Source organism: Xiphias gladius, chromosome 8, assembly GCF_016859285.1.
Source record: "Xiphias gladius isolate SHS-SW01 ecotype Sanya breed wild chromosome 8, ASM1685928v1, whole genome shotgun sequence".
NCBI classification, from domain to species: domain Eukaryota; kingdom Metazoa; phylum Chordata; class Actinopteri; order Istiophoriformes; family Xiphiidae; genus Xiphias; species Xiphias gladius.
In genome coordinates this window covers 5132999-5147764 of record NC_053407.1, presented here as the reverse complement: position 1 = coordinate 5147764, position 14766 = coordinate 5132999, and the positions used below count along the sequence as shown (strand labels likewise).

Genomic DNA, 14766 nt, shown 5'->3' with positions numbered 1-14766 from the left:
AATCGGGCAGATGTGTCTTTGTGAAGGACGCATGAATCAAGCCACATACAAGGTTATCCTGGAAGAAAACCTGCTTCCTTCTGCTCTGACAATGTTCCCAAACTCTTGAGGATTGGTTTTTCCAGCAGGACAATGCTCCATGCCACACAGCTAGGTCATCAAGGTGTGGATGAAGGACCACCAGATCAAGACCCTGTCATGGCCAGCCCAATCTCCAGACCTGAACCCCATTGTAAACCTCTGGAATGTGATCAAGAGGAAGATGGATGGTCACAAGCCATCAAACAAAGCTGAGCTGGTTGAATTTTTGCGCCAGGAGTGGCATAAAGTCAACCAACAGCAAGGTGAATGACTGGTGGAGAGCATGCCAAGACGCATGAAAGCTGTGATTGAAAATTATTTAATATTATTCCACCAAATATTGATTTCTGAACTCTTCCTTAGTTAAAACATTAGTATTGTGTTGTTTAAAAATAAATATGAACTTGTTTTCTTTGCATTATTTGAGGTCTGAAAACACTGCATTTTTTTGTTATTTTGACCATTTGTTATTTTCTGCAAATAAATGCTCTAAAGGACAATATTTTTATTTGGAATTTGGGAGAAATGTTCAGTAGTTTATAGAATAAAACAAATGTTCATTTTACTCAAACACATATAAATAGTAAAATCAGAGAAACTGATAATTTTGCAGTGGTCTCTTAATTTTTTCAAGAGCTGTAAATTTCTTTCTCACAGACAATCACAAGCAGAAATCACATGACCGTGGCAAACAATTTAGTGCCTGATTTAGTGCTGTTGACCCAGTCAATTTGTGACGTGCAGTTTCACATGGTAGCGCTGTAATTACCGATACCCATGTTGAGCCCTCTACACATGCTCACACTAACACAGAAACAGTAATGCGCAGACACACGCCATGGCCCCGAATACACATGACCGAACAATACAGGCATTCATGCAGACCGGCCGTCCCCTGATTAAAGTAACAAGCAGGCCAGCTGTACCTATGCTTATGTGTGTGCGCATGCGCATACACACATACACACACGCTTACAATGCTGAATAATTCAACCAGTTCAATAGGGAGCACAGCAGACTCAGCATGACCTGGCTAGTATAGATTGGTGAGGGAGAGGGAGACAGACAGAAAAAAGAAGCAGCAAACCACAATGTTACATCCAGAAAACCTGTTACAGATAAGTGTGTATGTATATTTGCTTGTGTGTATTCAACACAGTATAAAACACAGATTAGTTTACAGATTAACAGTGCTGCATTGCATAGGCCTCTGAAGAAAAGTCTGACCAGTTTATGATTTTAGAGTCTTGAAAATTCAAAGACAGAAGTTTATTTTAAATATTTTGTGAAATTAAGTAATTCGACTGTTATTTTATTTGCTAACAAGCAAATTTGCGATTCTGTGGCTCAGTTTGCTTTGGTTTGTCTCCTCGCCTGTTTTCTGTTCCGACCAAGTGTAAAACCAAAGTCAGGCCAGCTGGCCTTCTGATGGTAAAGATCAGCACAAAGCCAAACCTCTACACGCTACCGGAATGGCTCAAAACAATAGCCCTAACTAACTAGCAGATGGTGTGCCTGTGCTTGTGCCTGTGCCTGTGCGTGTGCATGTGCATGCGTGCGTGTGTGTGCGTGTGTGTGTGTGTGTGTGTGTGTGTGTGTGTGTGTGTGTGTGTGTGTTCTGACCAGTCCCACTCTCAATGAGATAGGGAGCTTAGACTGATAAAATCTACAGCTCCCCATGCAGGTGTTTTCCTTCTAGCAGTCAAAAGCTGCCACTGATGACAGCACACACACAAACGCAAACACTCACACACACACACACACACACACACACACACACACACACACACACACACACACACACACACACACACGCGTACACGCACATATACATGAGTGCCAACACACACACAAACAGTGGTTCCTGGCCGCGGAGGCTGACATCTGACTCCAGAGGGGCCAGCTGGTCTTTCTAGGAGGCTTAACGGTGAATTGTCATCCTTCAGTAACCCTGCGGCACACATCCCTCACTCTTGCCCTCCCTCCCTCTCAAAAACTCTCCAGAACGCACACACACCCATCCCTCCCTCGTTTCCCTCCCTCTCTTCACCCTTCCATCCATCCTCTCTTCTGGCTGTTCCCTTTTTCCCCTCCTCTGTCCCTCTTGTAGAGAATGGGCATCCCTTCTGCTTCCTCCCTCTTGTTTTCTCTGTCCCTCCCTCTCTCTCTACTTGCCCAGTGAAAGACTTCAAGGCCAAAGTCAAATGGTCATTAACTGACAAACAGAAATACCCCCGCTCCCCCCGCTGTATCTTCAGGCTGTAGCCACTCAGAGTGCAAGCAGATATTGAGAGAGATGAAACACTCAAAATAAACAGAATTTACACGTTTAATTCAGGTTTGGATTTCTGATTTTGGGACCATTCAGTAAAGATTTGAGGACATATAACAGGATCCACAAAAAAACAAGAATAAATACCAGACGAGTGACTTTATAATAAAATCAAAAAGTGATTCAGTTTATAGTAAATGTGAATATGAAGTCCAAATGAGGTGATGAGATGGAAGAATTCTCAAATTGAGATAAAGTAATTGAAATGCAATACTCTCTACAAGGTAGCAACCAAGGCACCAACACCACACGAGAAACAAAATATCATCTAATTTGTCACTTGTCATTGAAAGAGCATGGAAATACCTGAGAACAAATAAGCACTTAGCAAATAAGTTTTTTTGTACTTAGAAGTATTTTCTTCTTATCCTGTCCTCTAAAAAAGCATTACTGCAGTAGTTTACTGTCACTCACCACACTCAGTTAGCAGAGTGATTAAGAGCTTCAGCTGCTTTATAGAATAGCTCGAAAACCCTTTCGGAGTAAGGTCAAAGCCTCGTTGACTGTGCTCACTAACAAAGCTGCAGTGGAGTGGTGTGCATAGGTGTGCCCCCTGGGAAGACCTCAGAGACCACATGGGCTGAACTCCGGGCCAGAACCTGGCTTCAGTAATGGCAAGTACGGGTTGTGCTTGTGACAAAATCCACAAGACAATTTAAGTGTTTTGAAAGTTGGTTTTGAGTACTCTCAGTTCATTTGTTTGGTGCTCTTTTCTTTGTCTTCTCGGGTACAGTTGCTGAGATCACCATTGCTCCTGCTAACCAAACAGTTAATAATTCGTTTATTAGAAACAAGCTGCTCATTCCTTTGAAGAGTAACTAAACCCTTGGAATCTTTGGCTGCTGAGTGAAACAGGAAGTGACATCACCTTACACCAAAGATCAGCCAACAGCAACTACTATGGCTGGGTATGTGACTTATTTTAAAGGAATTGAAAGGAGCAAAACCTTTTACAGTTTCAAATGTAAATCCTTTTGTAGCGAGGTCTGGTGGTAAAAGGGATTTTATACCCCCCTTTTAATAATCACTTTTTTTTAGTGTCCCAACTGATGGGTCTGCATAATATATAAATGCATAAATTATACAATTTTTTAAATAGTTGTTTTCTTTGTAAGTGTTGGTCATTTAATTGTGTGATGGAATAAAGATTAAACCCTGTGTATTGACTGTATTATATAGGACTCATAGTGTCACACCCACAAAGCACCCAAATCTGCGGTTCACCTCAGCTCTACAGAACAATTTAGTGTCTTTCAGCTCATTATTTTGTTTGTTGTTTGTTTTGCCCATTCACACAATTAGCGGACATAAAGCAACATTAGCATTGCATATTTACTGTTTTGGTTCAGCCTCACTGAGCTGATCAACCCTGTTTCTAGCAAGAGCAGACAGCAGTTTTGACAGACAGACAAAATTAGCAATCACCTGGGGAACATAGGAACATTGAGCATCTAAAGAACCAGATATTTCCCTGTGGAGTTTGAGGAGACCAAAACAGAGCCAACAGGCAAGAGAATATTAGACTTAGAACAACTTGAAACATGCTCAAATGAATAGTTATATTGCTTTGAGTCTGCTGAATGTGTATATAGGCAACTGATTGCTAGGATATTCACCATAATCAATATATAAGTTGATAACGTGAATATTTTGTTTACAGCGCTGCCCCTAAATGGCAAAAAAAAAAAAAAAATCAATGAATGCAGGTTCAACAAAATATGCTAAACTGCTCAATACCCTTGCCTGAATAAAATATAGTCTACAGTTAGAAAGGTTTAGAATGAGGAAATTTCAGGTTGAAGAATCTGCAAAAAAATAGAATAAGCTGACCAGATGATTGATGCTAACTTTAGACAATTAACACTTATTACTTTATTCGCGCATATCAGTCAGTATTCAAAAAGCATTGAGGCTCATGCTAAATATAGCTGCAAGCAGCGATAAGCGGAGTCCAAGCAAAAGGTTTTGACATTTATGGATTACACAGCTTTTAAAGCACAAGAGGAGCAATGAGTTCACATCAGACAATAGAGTGAGACAAGGATGGAAACACTGTGGTTCCTGAGTTGCCATCAAACCAGTGACCTTATGGTCACAGGGTATGTGTCTTAGACCACTAAGCCATCAGGTTTCTTTTGCAAGCAATCGACACTAAACATTGACTGAGTTCTACATAGAATCACTTTGTTCAGTCTCATTGACTTCAGTATTACCTTCAAATTTAATAATTATGAATTATTGTGCCGGTGATCAGGCTGTCATAGTGAGTTTGGAAAAGTATGAAATGTTTTAATGGCTCAACTGATTCTGTCTCGAGTAATGTCACTTTAGGCAATTTATCAGACTTTGTGCAGCTCCATCTGGAGCCACAAAAGGCTCTTAGTCTTAGTCTCTCTTAGTCTCTTTTGTAACACTGTTAGTGTGTAGACCAGAAACAAACAAAACCTTCAGCTCTGATGAAAAATGTGATACAACACCTCCACTAAGTGGGCATTAAATTTTGATTGAAATGGAATGGAATGTAGGCATGTTTTGTACAATATGACAAGACTAAATATAAAACACTTTAATAAGACACATACTGAAGATTTTTGAGAAATATGTGTAGTCTATGTCAATGCTTCAGCCAACACGTCCTCCTTTACCATTCACAATATGTTGTAGACTTCTGTAATGCATCTGTTTTTAATATGTCCCTGATCCGCAGATTAAGAGACAGAGAAGGTTTAATAGCAATTAAATGACTTTCATATTTATCCAGTAGATCTATATGACATGTCTGTAGAGGACAAATCCACTGCCCATAGCATTGTACCTCTGATGTACTTTTGCCAATGCTATTATTTGCCTTTTCATTCTCTGTCCCTTTTATATACATCCATTTATGATTTTTCTATGCTTCTCCTCTGCTAATTTCATCCCGGGTCCCATTTTCTTTCTTTTCTATTTCAGTCCATTTCCCTGGTCCAGTGGGGGGTATTTTAAGACCCACATGGGTCCACTATTACCCCTTTCTTTTCTGTAGGACTACTCACCTGCTACTCATTTTACCTTAATGTAATGCTCAAGGAAATCACAAAACCATCATTACTGACACTAGAGTTTGGTTTGAATAGCAAGGAAAATAATGCAAAGTTTTTAAAGTAACCCCAAGGTTGTGTACATACAGTATGTTGCTTCTGAATAATCAGAAAAACATCATTGAACTTTTTCATGAAAAAAAGTCAACAATAATAATCCTATTTTTCAAAAGTCAAAAAACATGCATGAATAAAAATGTGAGATTGCCCTATCCTGTGTGCATCGAAAGCCAAAAATAAGAATAAACTAGATACTGTTTCATAACTCTGGTTTTTCACAGATGTTCTAGTAACAGTTAAAACCCCTTGGTATCTATGTCAAACGCTGCTCATCCCTTCTCGCCATTTCGCCTTTCCTGCTCTGCCTCAGAAAACAGACATTGTCTAAATCTAATTAGGTCACGATGATAAACATGTCAACAACCTCAACACAGAGTCAACAAGGTAAACAGCACTGCCACTAAGGCAGAGTACAGGATGAGCCTGACTGATGGCCACTAAGCCCTAACACAAAAGAGCTTCAACAGGAGTTTTTAGTATGATTGTGGCTACTGCATATCACCATTTCAGGTTGTGTTGTGTGTTCCGATATAAGTAAACTACTGTATGTATGTGAACAACCGTGCCAATAACATACTCTTGTGTACTTTTGGTCTACAGCTGTTTATCCTGTTTTGGGCCCCTGTGTTCCAGTTGAGAGAAATCTTAATGCTACAGCACTGCTATTTTAGACAGTAGTTTGCTTCAACTTTCCAACAGTTTTTAGAAGACCCTTCCTTCCCTATTTCAACATGCCCTCATGCACAAGGATAGGTCCTTAAAGCTTCATTAATTCATTTTTTTTCTTCTTTTTTTGGCTACTTAGGGGATACCCAACAACCTTTAAATACTGACTTATTATCATATCATTAAGTTGTTGTGGCTAGTTTTTTTATCTGAAAACAGCTTTCTGTTGCTGCTGCTGCTGCTGGAAATTAGGCTGGGAGAAAGAGCTTTGACAGCGAGCCAAACACTAAAATTGGGCTGAAGGGAACTGCAAGGTTGGGTGGTAATTTTCTGTGGATTTGTCCGCTGTGGATCGTTTTAATATAAAAAATATGGATAAGTGCGGCTTTAAAGAGATGGAGAAGAGATTTTCAAGTTTGCTGTGGAAGAATTTTACTGGCCAGCACAGAGCCCTGACCTCAACATCTTTGGGCTGACTTGGAACACAGACTGCAAATCAGGCAGTCCTGCATCAGTGCCCTTACTAATGCTACTGTGCCTGAATGGGAGATGTTCAACAATCACATATGGTCAAACTCTCCGGCTGTCCACAAACTTTTGGCCATGTAGTGTGTGCTTGAATCCATCAAGGTTCTGAGGCAAAACTTCATCAAATGGGTATGGAAAAAAAATCTAATGTCTGGCATTTAATTTAATTTAATACTCAGAAGTCTAAAACTCAAGTAGTATGAAGAAATCACTAGTGTGCACTCTGCACAGTGAGAGAGAAAAAAAAGGAAAAAAATGGCAGCAGAAGAGAGAGGGAGGGAAGCACAGCTGGTGGCAGCCAGAGGACCATCTGTTCATCACTCTATTAGTTCACACACACAAACACACACACACACACACACACACGCACACACGCACACACACACACACACACACACACGCGCGCACACAAATACATATACCCTCCCCCTGTGTCATGCTCATACAACCACACACACATATATGCATGATGAACCTATAGCATTTCTCTATCTCCTCTTTTTTACAGTTTATTTTTCTTTCCTGTGTCTCTGACATTCAATGTCCTGTGAGACGGCCCACATACACAGCCATCTATGCAGTAATTCTCAATTCTGACACACCACAGCAAACATTTCAGCAGCTCGGCCAGTCATTGGATGTGTTTATAACACTATACAGAGATGTTACATTCTACCACAACACACTGTGTGAATTAGTGAGGAACAAACAAAATTAAGACACTCTTCATGCAGTATATGGTTCGTCACTATATAAATACACAAACAACTGTCCAAAAATCTTCTTCCTTCTGTATGAAAGATTAGCGACCAGAGAAATATCTAACACTCAAATAGATAGAGTACATCCAACTTGTTCTGAAATAATCAGTCCTTTAATCAGTTATCAACAAGTTTGATAACTGATATACAGTGGCTTCAGAAAGTATTCTGACACCTTCACTTTTTGCACACTTTACTGTGTTGTAGATTTAATTTTAAATGGATAAGTGCCATTTTTCAGTCTACACTCAATAACCCATAATAACAAGTTCAAAACATGTTTTTATTAATTTTTGCAAATTTATAAAAAATCTAAATCCAAATCTCTAATTTACAAAAGTATTCAGACCCTTTGCTGTGGAACCACAAATTGTGGAGTGCCAAAGATGTTGATTGGAGTCCACCTGTGGCAAACTTATTGGACATAGTTTAGAAAGGCTCACACCTGTGTGGTATATACAGTAAGGTCCCACAATTCAGACTGAATTTCAGGACAAAAACCAAGCCATGAAGTCGAATGAACTCTATGTAGACCTCCATGATAAAACTGTGGTGAGGCATAAATCAGTGCAAGGGTATAAAACCATTTCTAAAGCTTTGAGTGTTCCAATAATTGTGAAATGGAGGAAGTTTTGGAACCAACAGGACTCTTTCTAAAGTTGGCCGTCTGGCCAAACTGAGTTACTAGGCGAGAAAGGCCTTGGTCAGGAAGTAAATGGTAAATGGACTGCACTTATACACTGCTTTTCTAAGCTTATCAAACACTCAAAGCGGTTTATACTACATGCCACATTCATCCATTCACATGCAAATTTATACAGCGCTTTCTAGACACCCATACACACACAGTCACAGGAGCTGGGGAACAAACCAGCGACCTTCTGTTTAGTGGACAAGCTGCTCTACCTCCTGAGCCACAGTCGCCCCTAAAGGGAGGTGACCAAGAACCCAATCGTCCCTCTAACAGAGATTCAGAAGACCTCTGCAGAGATTGAGAGAACTTGCCGGAAGGACAACCATCTCAGCAGCACTCCATCAATCAGGCCTTTATGGTAAAGTGCCTAGACAGAAGCCACTTTGAGTAAAAGGCATATGATGGCCTGCTTGGAGTTTGCCAGACAGCATTTAAAGGAGTCTGGGAGCATGAGGAAAAGAATCCTCTGGTCTGACAAAAAAAAATTGGAACTCTCAGAGCAGGACTCTCAAACTAGCAACTAACAAACACCAGGCACTGCTCATCACCTGGCTAATACCATCCCTACAGTTAATTATGGTGGTGACAGCATCATGCTATGGGGGTGCTTCTCAGCGGCATGGACAGGGAGACTGGTCAGAATTGAGGCAAGAATGAATACAGGCAAATATAGCCAGGTCCTTCAAGAAAATCGGCTCCAGAGCTGATCTCATCTTTCAGCTCAACAGGGTAATTCCGTATCAAATAACAGTGTTCGGAAAATTTTCCCAACTGGCCGACTTGGATTTGCGTCATACTTCATGTAAATGAAGTCACTTTAATTCAATTCAATTTTATTTATATAGTGACAAATCATAACAGAAGTGATCTCAGGGCACTTTTCATATACAGCAGGTATAGACCATACTCTTTATAGTAATCTTTACAGAGACGCAACATTCCCCTATGAGCAAGCACTTGGCGACATTGGCACTCAACAACTAGTGTGCAAAATGTTTGGCTTGTATCTTTTTTAGTTTCTGAGATATGGAGTCTTTAAATAAGGGGTTGTGGCCCTAATAAACAAGCGTTGCTAAAAAAATTACAAAGTTCCATAAGCCATTACTTTTGAACTATTCATGCTACATGCTTGAAATTAGATACCTTAATAAATATAGTTTGGCTACTGTGCATTTACTAATTAAAACACTCTCTTTCCAGTTTTGATGTTTTTAGGGTAAAGTTTGTCATACATGGGCAATATGTACTTGAAATATAGGTGTGAAATCTTTTTTTAATGCCTCATAAATCAGAAATTTTGATTTATTTCAGACATTCATACTATAACGTGAGTAATATAAATAAAAATTTAAAAGATCTGATGTGGATCATTGTGAAAATATAATGGGCTCCAAAGCACAAAAGAATTTTTCACTACAATTTTCAGCAAGCCATAATTTGGCAAATATGCAACTGTAGCCTAACTATTTTAGAAGTTAAAGACATCTAATAGTGTAGAAAAATCCCTGAAAATTTCAAGCATGTAGTACCAATAGTTGAAAAGTAATGGCTTATCGGACTTTGCAGGTTTTTAGCAACACTCGTTTATTAGGGCCATGACCCCTTTTTAAAGCCTCCATATCTAAGAAACTAAAGAAGATAAAAGCCGAAAATTCTGCATACTACTTGTTAGGTACAATGACATTATTTACATAAAGTAAGGCAAATCAGATATGGTTAATTGGGAAGCCTCTGTTGATTTGAAAACATGTTTTCACTTTATTATTATTATGAGTTATTAAGTGTAGAGTGACGACCAGAAATGGCAATTTTATCCATTTACAATTAAATAGACAAATCTATGAAGTGTGCAAAATGTGAAGGGGTCTGAATAATTTCTGAAGCCACTGAAAGCTTCTCCAATGTGAAAATTTGCTGCCTTCTCTGTTTGATATCATTTAAATTCGATGTTTTTGTTTTGGGGACTGTTGATTGAACAAAACTAACATTCTGAAGATGTCATTTATGGTCATTTTCATTCTTTTCTGATATTTTATAAAGTAAAGCTTCCCTTCTTCAGTGACAGCAGTTTACACCCAGTTTCTTTTCATTTCCAATCACTCACCGTACATCTTTCCCTCATCCGACAGTATAATCTTCCTCCTTCCACAGGGTGGGTAGATGGCCAGGGCCTCCTGGAAGCTCTGCTCGATGTCGGGGCTCCAGACCCCCTCAGGGTCCCCGTCCATGGTCTTGTCCCCTCCTGAGTCACTCAGTCTTTCCATGTCCTCCCCAGGACTCTCACTGCCACTCCAACTACTGTGCTCCATACTGGAAGCTAATGTTAACTAGCCGACGTGTACTCAGCACTATTCCTGGTTTGATGCTAAGTAGTGATAAAAAGCTATTGGTAAACTCAAGTTAACATTAATACTACTGGCAATAATTAACTCCCAGTTGGGACAGCCAGCTGTTGGCAATTAGAAACTGAATGCTAATGCTAACTGCAGTTTCAACAATAGTGCTCCCCAATACTAACTATCGATAATAATACTGAAAGTGATAGACTGTAGAAAACTCAGCAAGCTGGTCCTATATTCAATGCCAGACAGCAGGAACCCTAAAATGAAAAGAAAGAGAAAGATTGTATTGTTTGCTGAAGTTCAAACTATTTTAAAACCTTAACTCTTGCCATACATGCAAATATTTGTGGCTGAAACACACCACAAACCAAAAGTAAAAACAATCAATCGTCAGACAGTTTTACTGAGATTTCAAAAACACTGCCCCATTTTTAACTAAGGCATCATTGATTAGCCTCAACACAACACAACATTACTAGAAATATTTTACCTTCCAGCAACACAAGTCAAAGTGAAGTTTCACAAGGTCAAATTACATGCTATTGTTTTCAAATCGGAGTCAGTGACAATTAATGCTTTGACTTGCGGTCAAAGTTTACAATCAAAGATACGCTCACAGCATTGGGGTGGAAAACACATTTCCACAATGTTATGACAGCTTATATACAGAAACTATTTCACTATTTAGAAATAAATTTGGAGAAACTCATGACATTACTGTTTAGAGGTTAATTTGTATGCAACAACCACACGCCAGCTTTGATAGACAACTGTGGCAGCTAATATGACACATATTCCAGAGATACAGCAGTCAGAAGCAGTGATTATGGTAAACAAGGCTATACACAAAGTTATCTCCACAGGAAGACAAATAAACTACCTGTGTGTGTCCAAAAACATCAACTGACAGCACAAGTTAAACTGAAGTATGTTAGCATAAACAAAAACAACAGTTTTTGCCTGCTGCGGGAGTTAAGAAAACTGACACTCATTCTGGTTATTATATTTTGAACATTACTATGTATCTTTCCTCAAAATATACCAGACACTGGATATATGCCAAATGTGCTACATTAATAATGTAGCACAAAAACTCATATTAGAGGTGACTATGGTGTAAACAGACAGAGCCAGACTCCTGACAAACTGTGTCAGTGATTTATTCAGTATTATTGATCAGCCACACAGGATAATGAAAAGACACTCTGTACGCCTGTTTATAATTTTCTTGAAAATTATAGGCATAAAAATGTGACAAATTTTCCATCCTAAGCCATTAGTCAGCTCCTCTATCAGCTATCACCCGTTCCCAAACTTAAAACTCTAAACGCATGTCAAACACAGAGTCTTGCCAATACTCAATAAAGAGCTGGATGATGAAACCTCATTCAGTACTCTAGTGAGTTTGTAACAGTATGTAAGGTTGTATATGCTTCCATTTATATGGCTGGCTGTTAGTTTAGTAACATGTAAAAGCCCACTAGGCACCAGAAGGCGAGAGCTTTTATCATTTTGGAGTGCAGCATATGGCAGTACGTAAACTTGATTCATATCAAACTCAAAAAAGGAATAGTAGAAAAGATTAGTTTGTAAATTTTTGCCATCACTATTGGTAAGTCCAGCTTTCTCTGTGCTGCTCACTGCTTTTCAACAGAGTTTGGATTCAATTTTTAAATTTTGATTTTCAGCATGTGTTGTACAGACATGATAGCCACAATCAGAATTTCATGTCAGAAAATAAGGCAAATAAAGTGGAAATGGGCCATTCTCCTCCCTTTTTTTTTTACCAAAAATATTTTCTAGTGCAGCTTTAAGTTCTGATCAACATGTCATAAGCCAGCTCCTAGAGGGAAATTATTGCTTCTTTTCATGTAGGAAATTGCCTATTTTGTTAAACTGTTGTTGTAGCCTAACATTAAATCAACATGCACATACAATAAGTAAAGCAAGTGAATGAGGCAGTCAGACATACTACTACTACTACACAGCCACTAGCAGATTTGAAAAGGAAAAAAAGGAAAAAACTGAAAGGGCTTGCCAGCTGCCTACAATTCTTCTAAAATACCCCATGGTAAACTGCAGGGTTGGCACGGCACACACCATACTCACACACCAACAAATACAGACACACACACACACACACAATTACAGTGCCAGCTCCTTGGGCGAACACATGTAATTTTGTCTGGTCACACTTCCCATGCTGTGTCCCTTGCCACAGCCTGTAGAAGCCTTCAATGTGAAGTGTATTAGTGTGTGTATATTTGTGTCTGCCTGGCTAATTTTAATACAGATACACTTTACAGTGTGCAAACGTATGCATGCAAATGAAGCATGCAAAGCAGCAGGCAAAATTTTGGATACATTTTAACCCGGTCCACACACTTGAGTTCAGCTCATGGATTTTTAACATCTGGGAGAAAACTGCAAGGCCGCAAGAAAACATTTGTTGGCTTAGACTTGCAGGCATGTGTAATGAATGGGATCTACTGGTTTTACTAGAGATTGTCCTCTGGTTCTCTCTTCATGCTTACTCTATTCACCCTCATTTCCGTTTCCTCTCCAACTTACCACCCTTGCTTTCTTCCCCTCAGCCCTCCCCCAGCAGGACTCATTCATTCAGCGGGCTGTATGGTTGAGCACCAGCAGCAAGATTTGTTTCCTCTACTCCAAGTGTGATTGTGTTTGTGAATATACAACTGTGTATGCTACAGTGAAGTATCCTTCCTCACACATAACCGAAGCTGTGATAATCTTTGATTCAAAGATAAATTTTAATGGCAGAAATAACTTTCCAAACCACTCCTGCAGTTTATCCAATTCTAGGTTATCTATCCATATGCTCAGTATGTTGTAAATAATCAACACTTTACAAAATTATGGGTAGGTATGCTACTTTTGTCTGAGCTTTGGAGGTTAAAGTAGGGTGAAAGCATGACATGGTAGTAGAGCTGAAAAAATTAAACTTTTATACCGTCAATTGCCTTTTAAAGTCTTCTGGGGAGTCTGATTGTGGCAACTTATCACATACAGCTTTAATGCTGCACATAACAGTATTTTCTGTAAAGAATGGATTGAATGTCTATGTGTCATATGAATAAGGGTCACCCATACTGACAAATTTAAAGACGACTATCACCCAACTTTGCACTTCCCCACAGCTCTATGAAGCCCTTTAGCGTCTTTTAGCTCACTGTTTTGGTTTTCTGGCCAACAAACTAAGTTCACATTAACGTTATTTCCAGCCACAGCAAGCAGTTATTTTCGTGGAGAAAGCTCTGATAAACCCACGATAAACTACTCGCCAAGCACCAAATGAAAAAATTAGCCTTTAGCTAGTGAAGATAGTGGAGCAGTTAGTAGCTAAAGAGCTAAATACTTTCTTCATGAGTAGTTGGAGATAAAAAAAAAACCTCAAATAAGAGTGAATATTAGGCTTTCATTCATCAGTTGGACAGAAACATGACTCTACATGATTGCTAATATAGCCCCATGTCTGCTGAATGTGTAAACAGGAATATTTTTGTGAACATGACAGTCATAGCAACTTTATAAGGTGATATCAGTGTTATGTTTTCAGCTTCAGCTGCCCCCAAGTGGACAAAAAATAAATAAAACAATCAATGCAGCTTTAAGGAACTTTTGGCAAGTTCTTCGCGTAAATTTGGGTTTATCTGCCATGTCACTGACAAAGCAGAGTCTCATGTTTACAAGGGTCTTGATCTACTTTCTTCTATAGTAATGTATGATCTGTGATTCACTAAATATAGATATATATAATGTAGAGATAAAGGTCTCAAGTCAGCTTTAAGATTTTACGTTACAGAAATATAGAAAATTTCTTCTTTCCATGATCTGAATATTTCTGTATTTTACTGCAGAACCATTCATAAAACATTTGACCCCTTTGAAGGCCTACACTTAAGCAATGACAATGAACAACCTGCACATAAAGTCAATGGGCTTTAGATTCCCACAGTTAAATTCTGTCTTTATTGTTCTACAACACTCAAAAATGCTATTTTTTATCATTGTGCAACAGTCTTCAAACACCAAACTCTGCCCGAATAGCTGCTATTATTATAGTTCACTGCTCTACAGGTGCAAGGTGCAAACCACTTGTAACACTCAAGAACACAAAGGCCAGATTAGACTTTGCATGAAAAAATCTAAAACGCATGCCCAGTTCTTGGACAGATGAAACCAAGATTAACAGCTCATG

At 39.0% G+C, this 14766-nt stretch overlaps 1 protein-coding gene across 2 annotated transcripts in view; it reads right to left on the bottom strand.

Moving 5' to 3' along the window:
• Positions 1 to 14766, bottom strand: part of tead1a (TEA domain family member 1a) — a 47103-nt gene that overhangs the window by 18114 nt on the left and 14223 nt on the right. The window contains exon 2 of one of the 2 annotated variants that reach the window (XM_040131892.1): positions 10307 to 10801. The exons of the other annotated variant lie outside the window; for it this stretch is intronic. Within the exon in view, the coding sequence (XP_039987826.1) occupies positions 10307 to 10511 (205 nt within the window). The 5' untranslated portion in view covers positions 10512 to 10801. The remainder of the gene's footprint in view (positions 1 to 10306; positions 10802 to 14766) is intronic. 2 annotated transcript variants of the gene reach the window in all.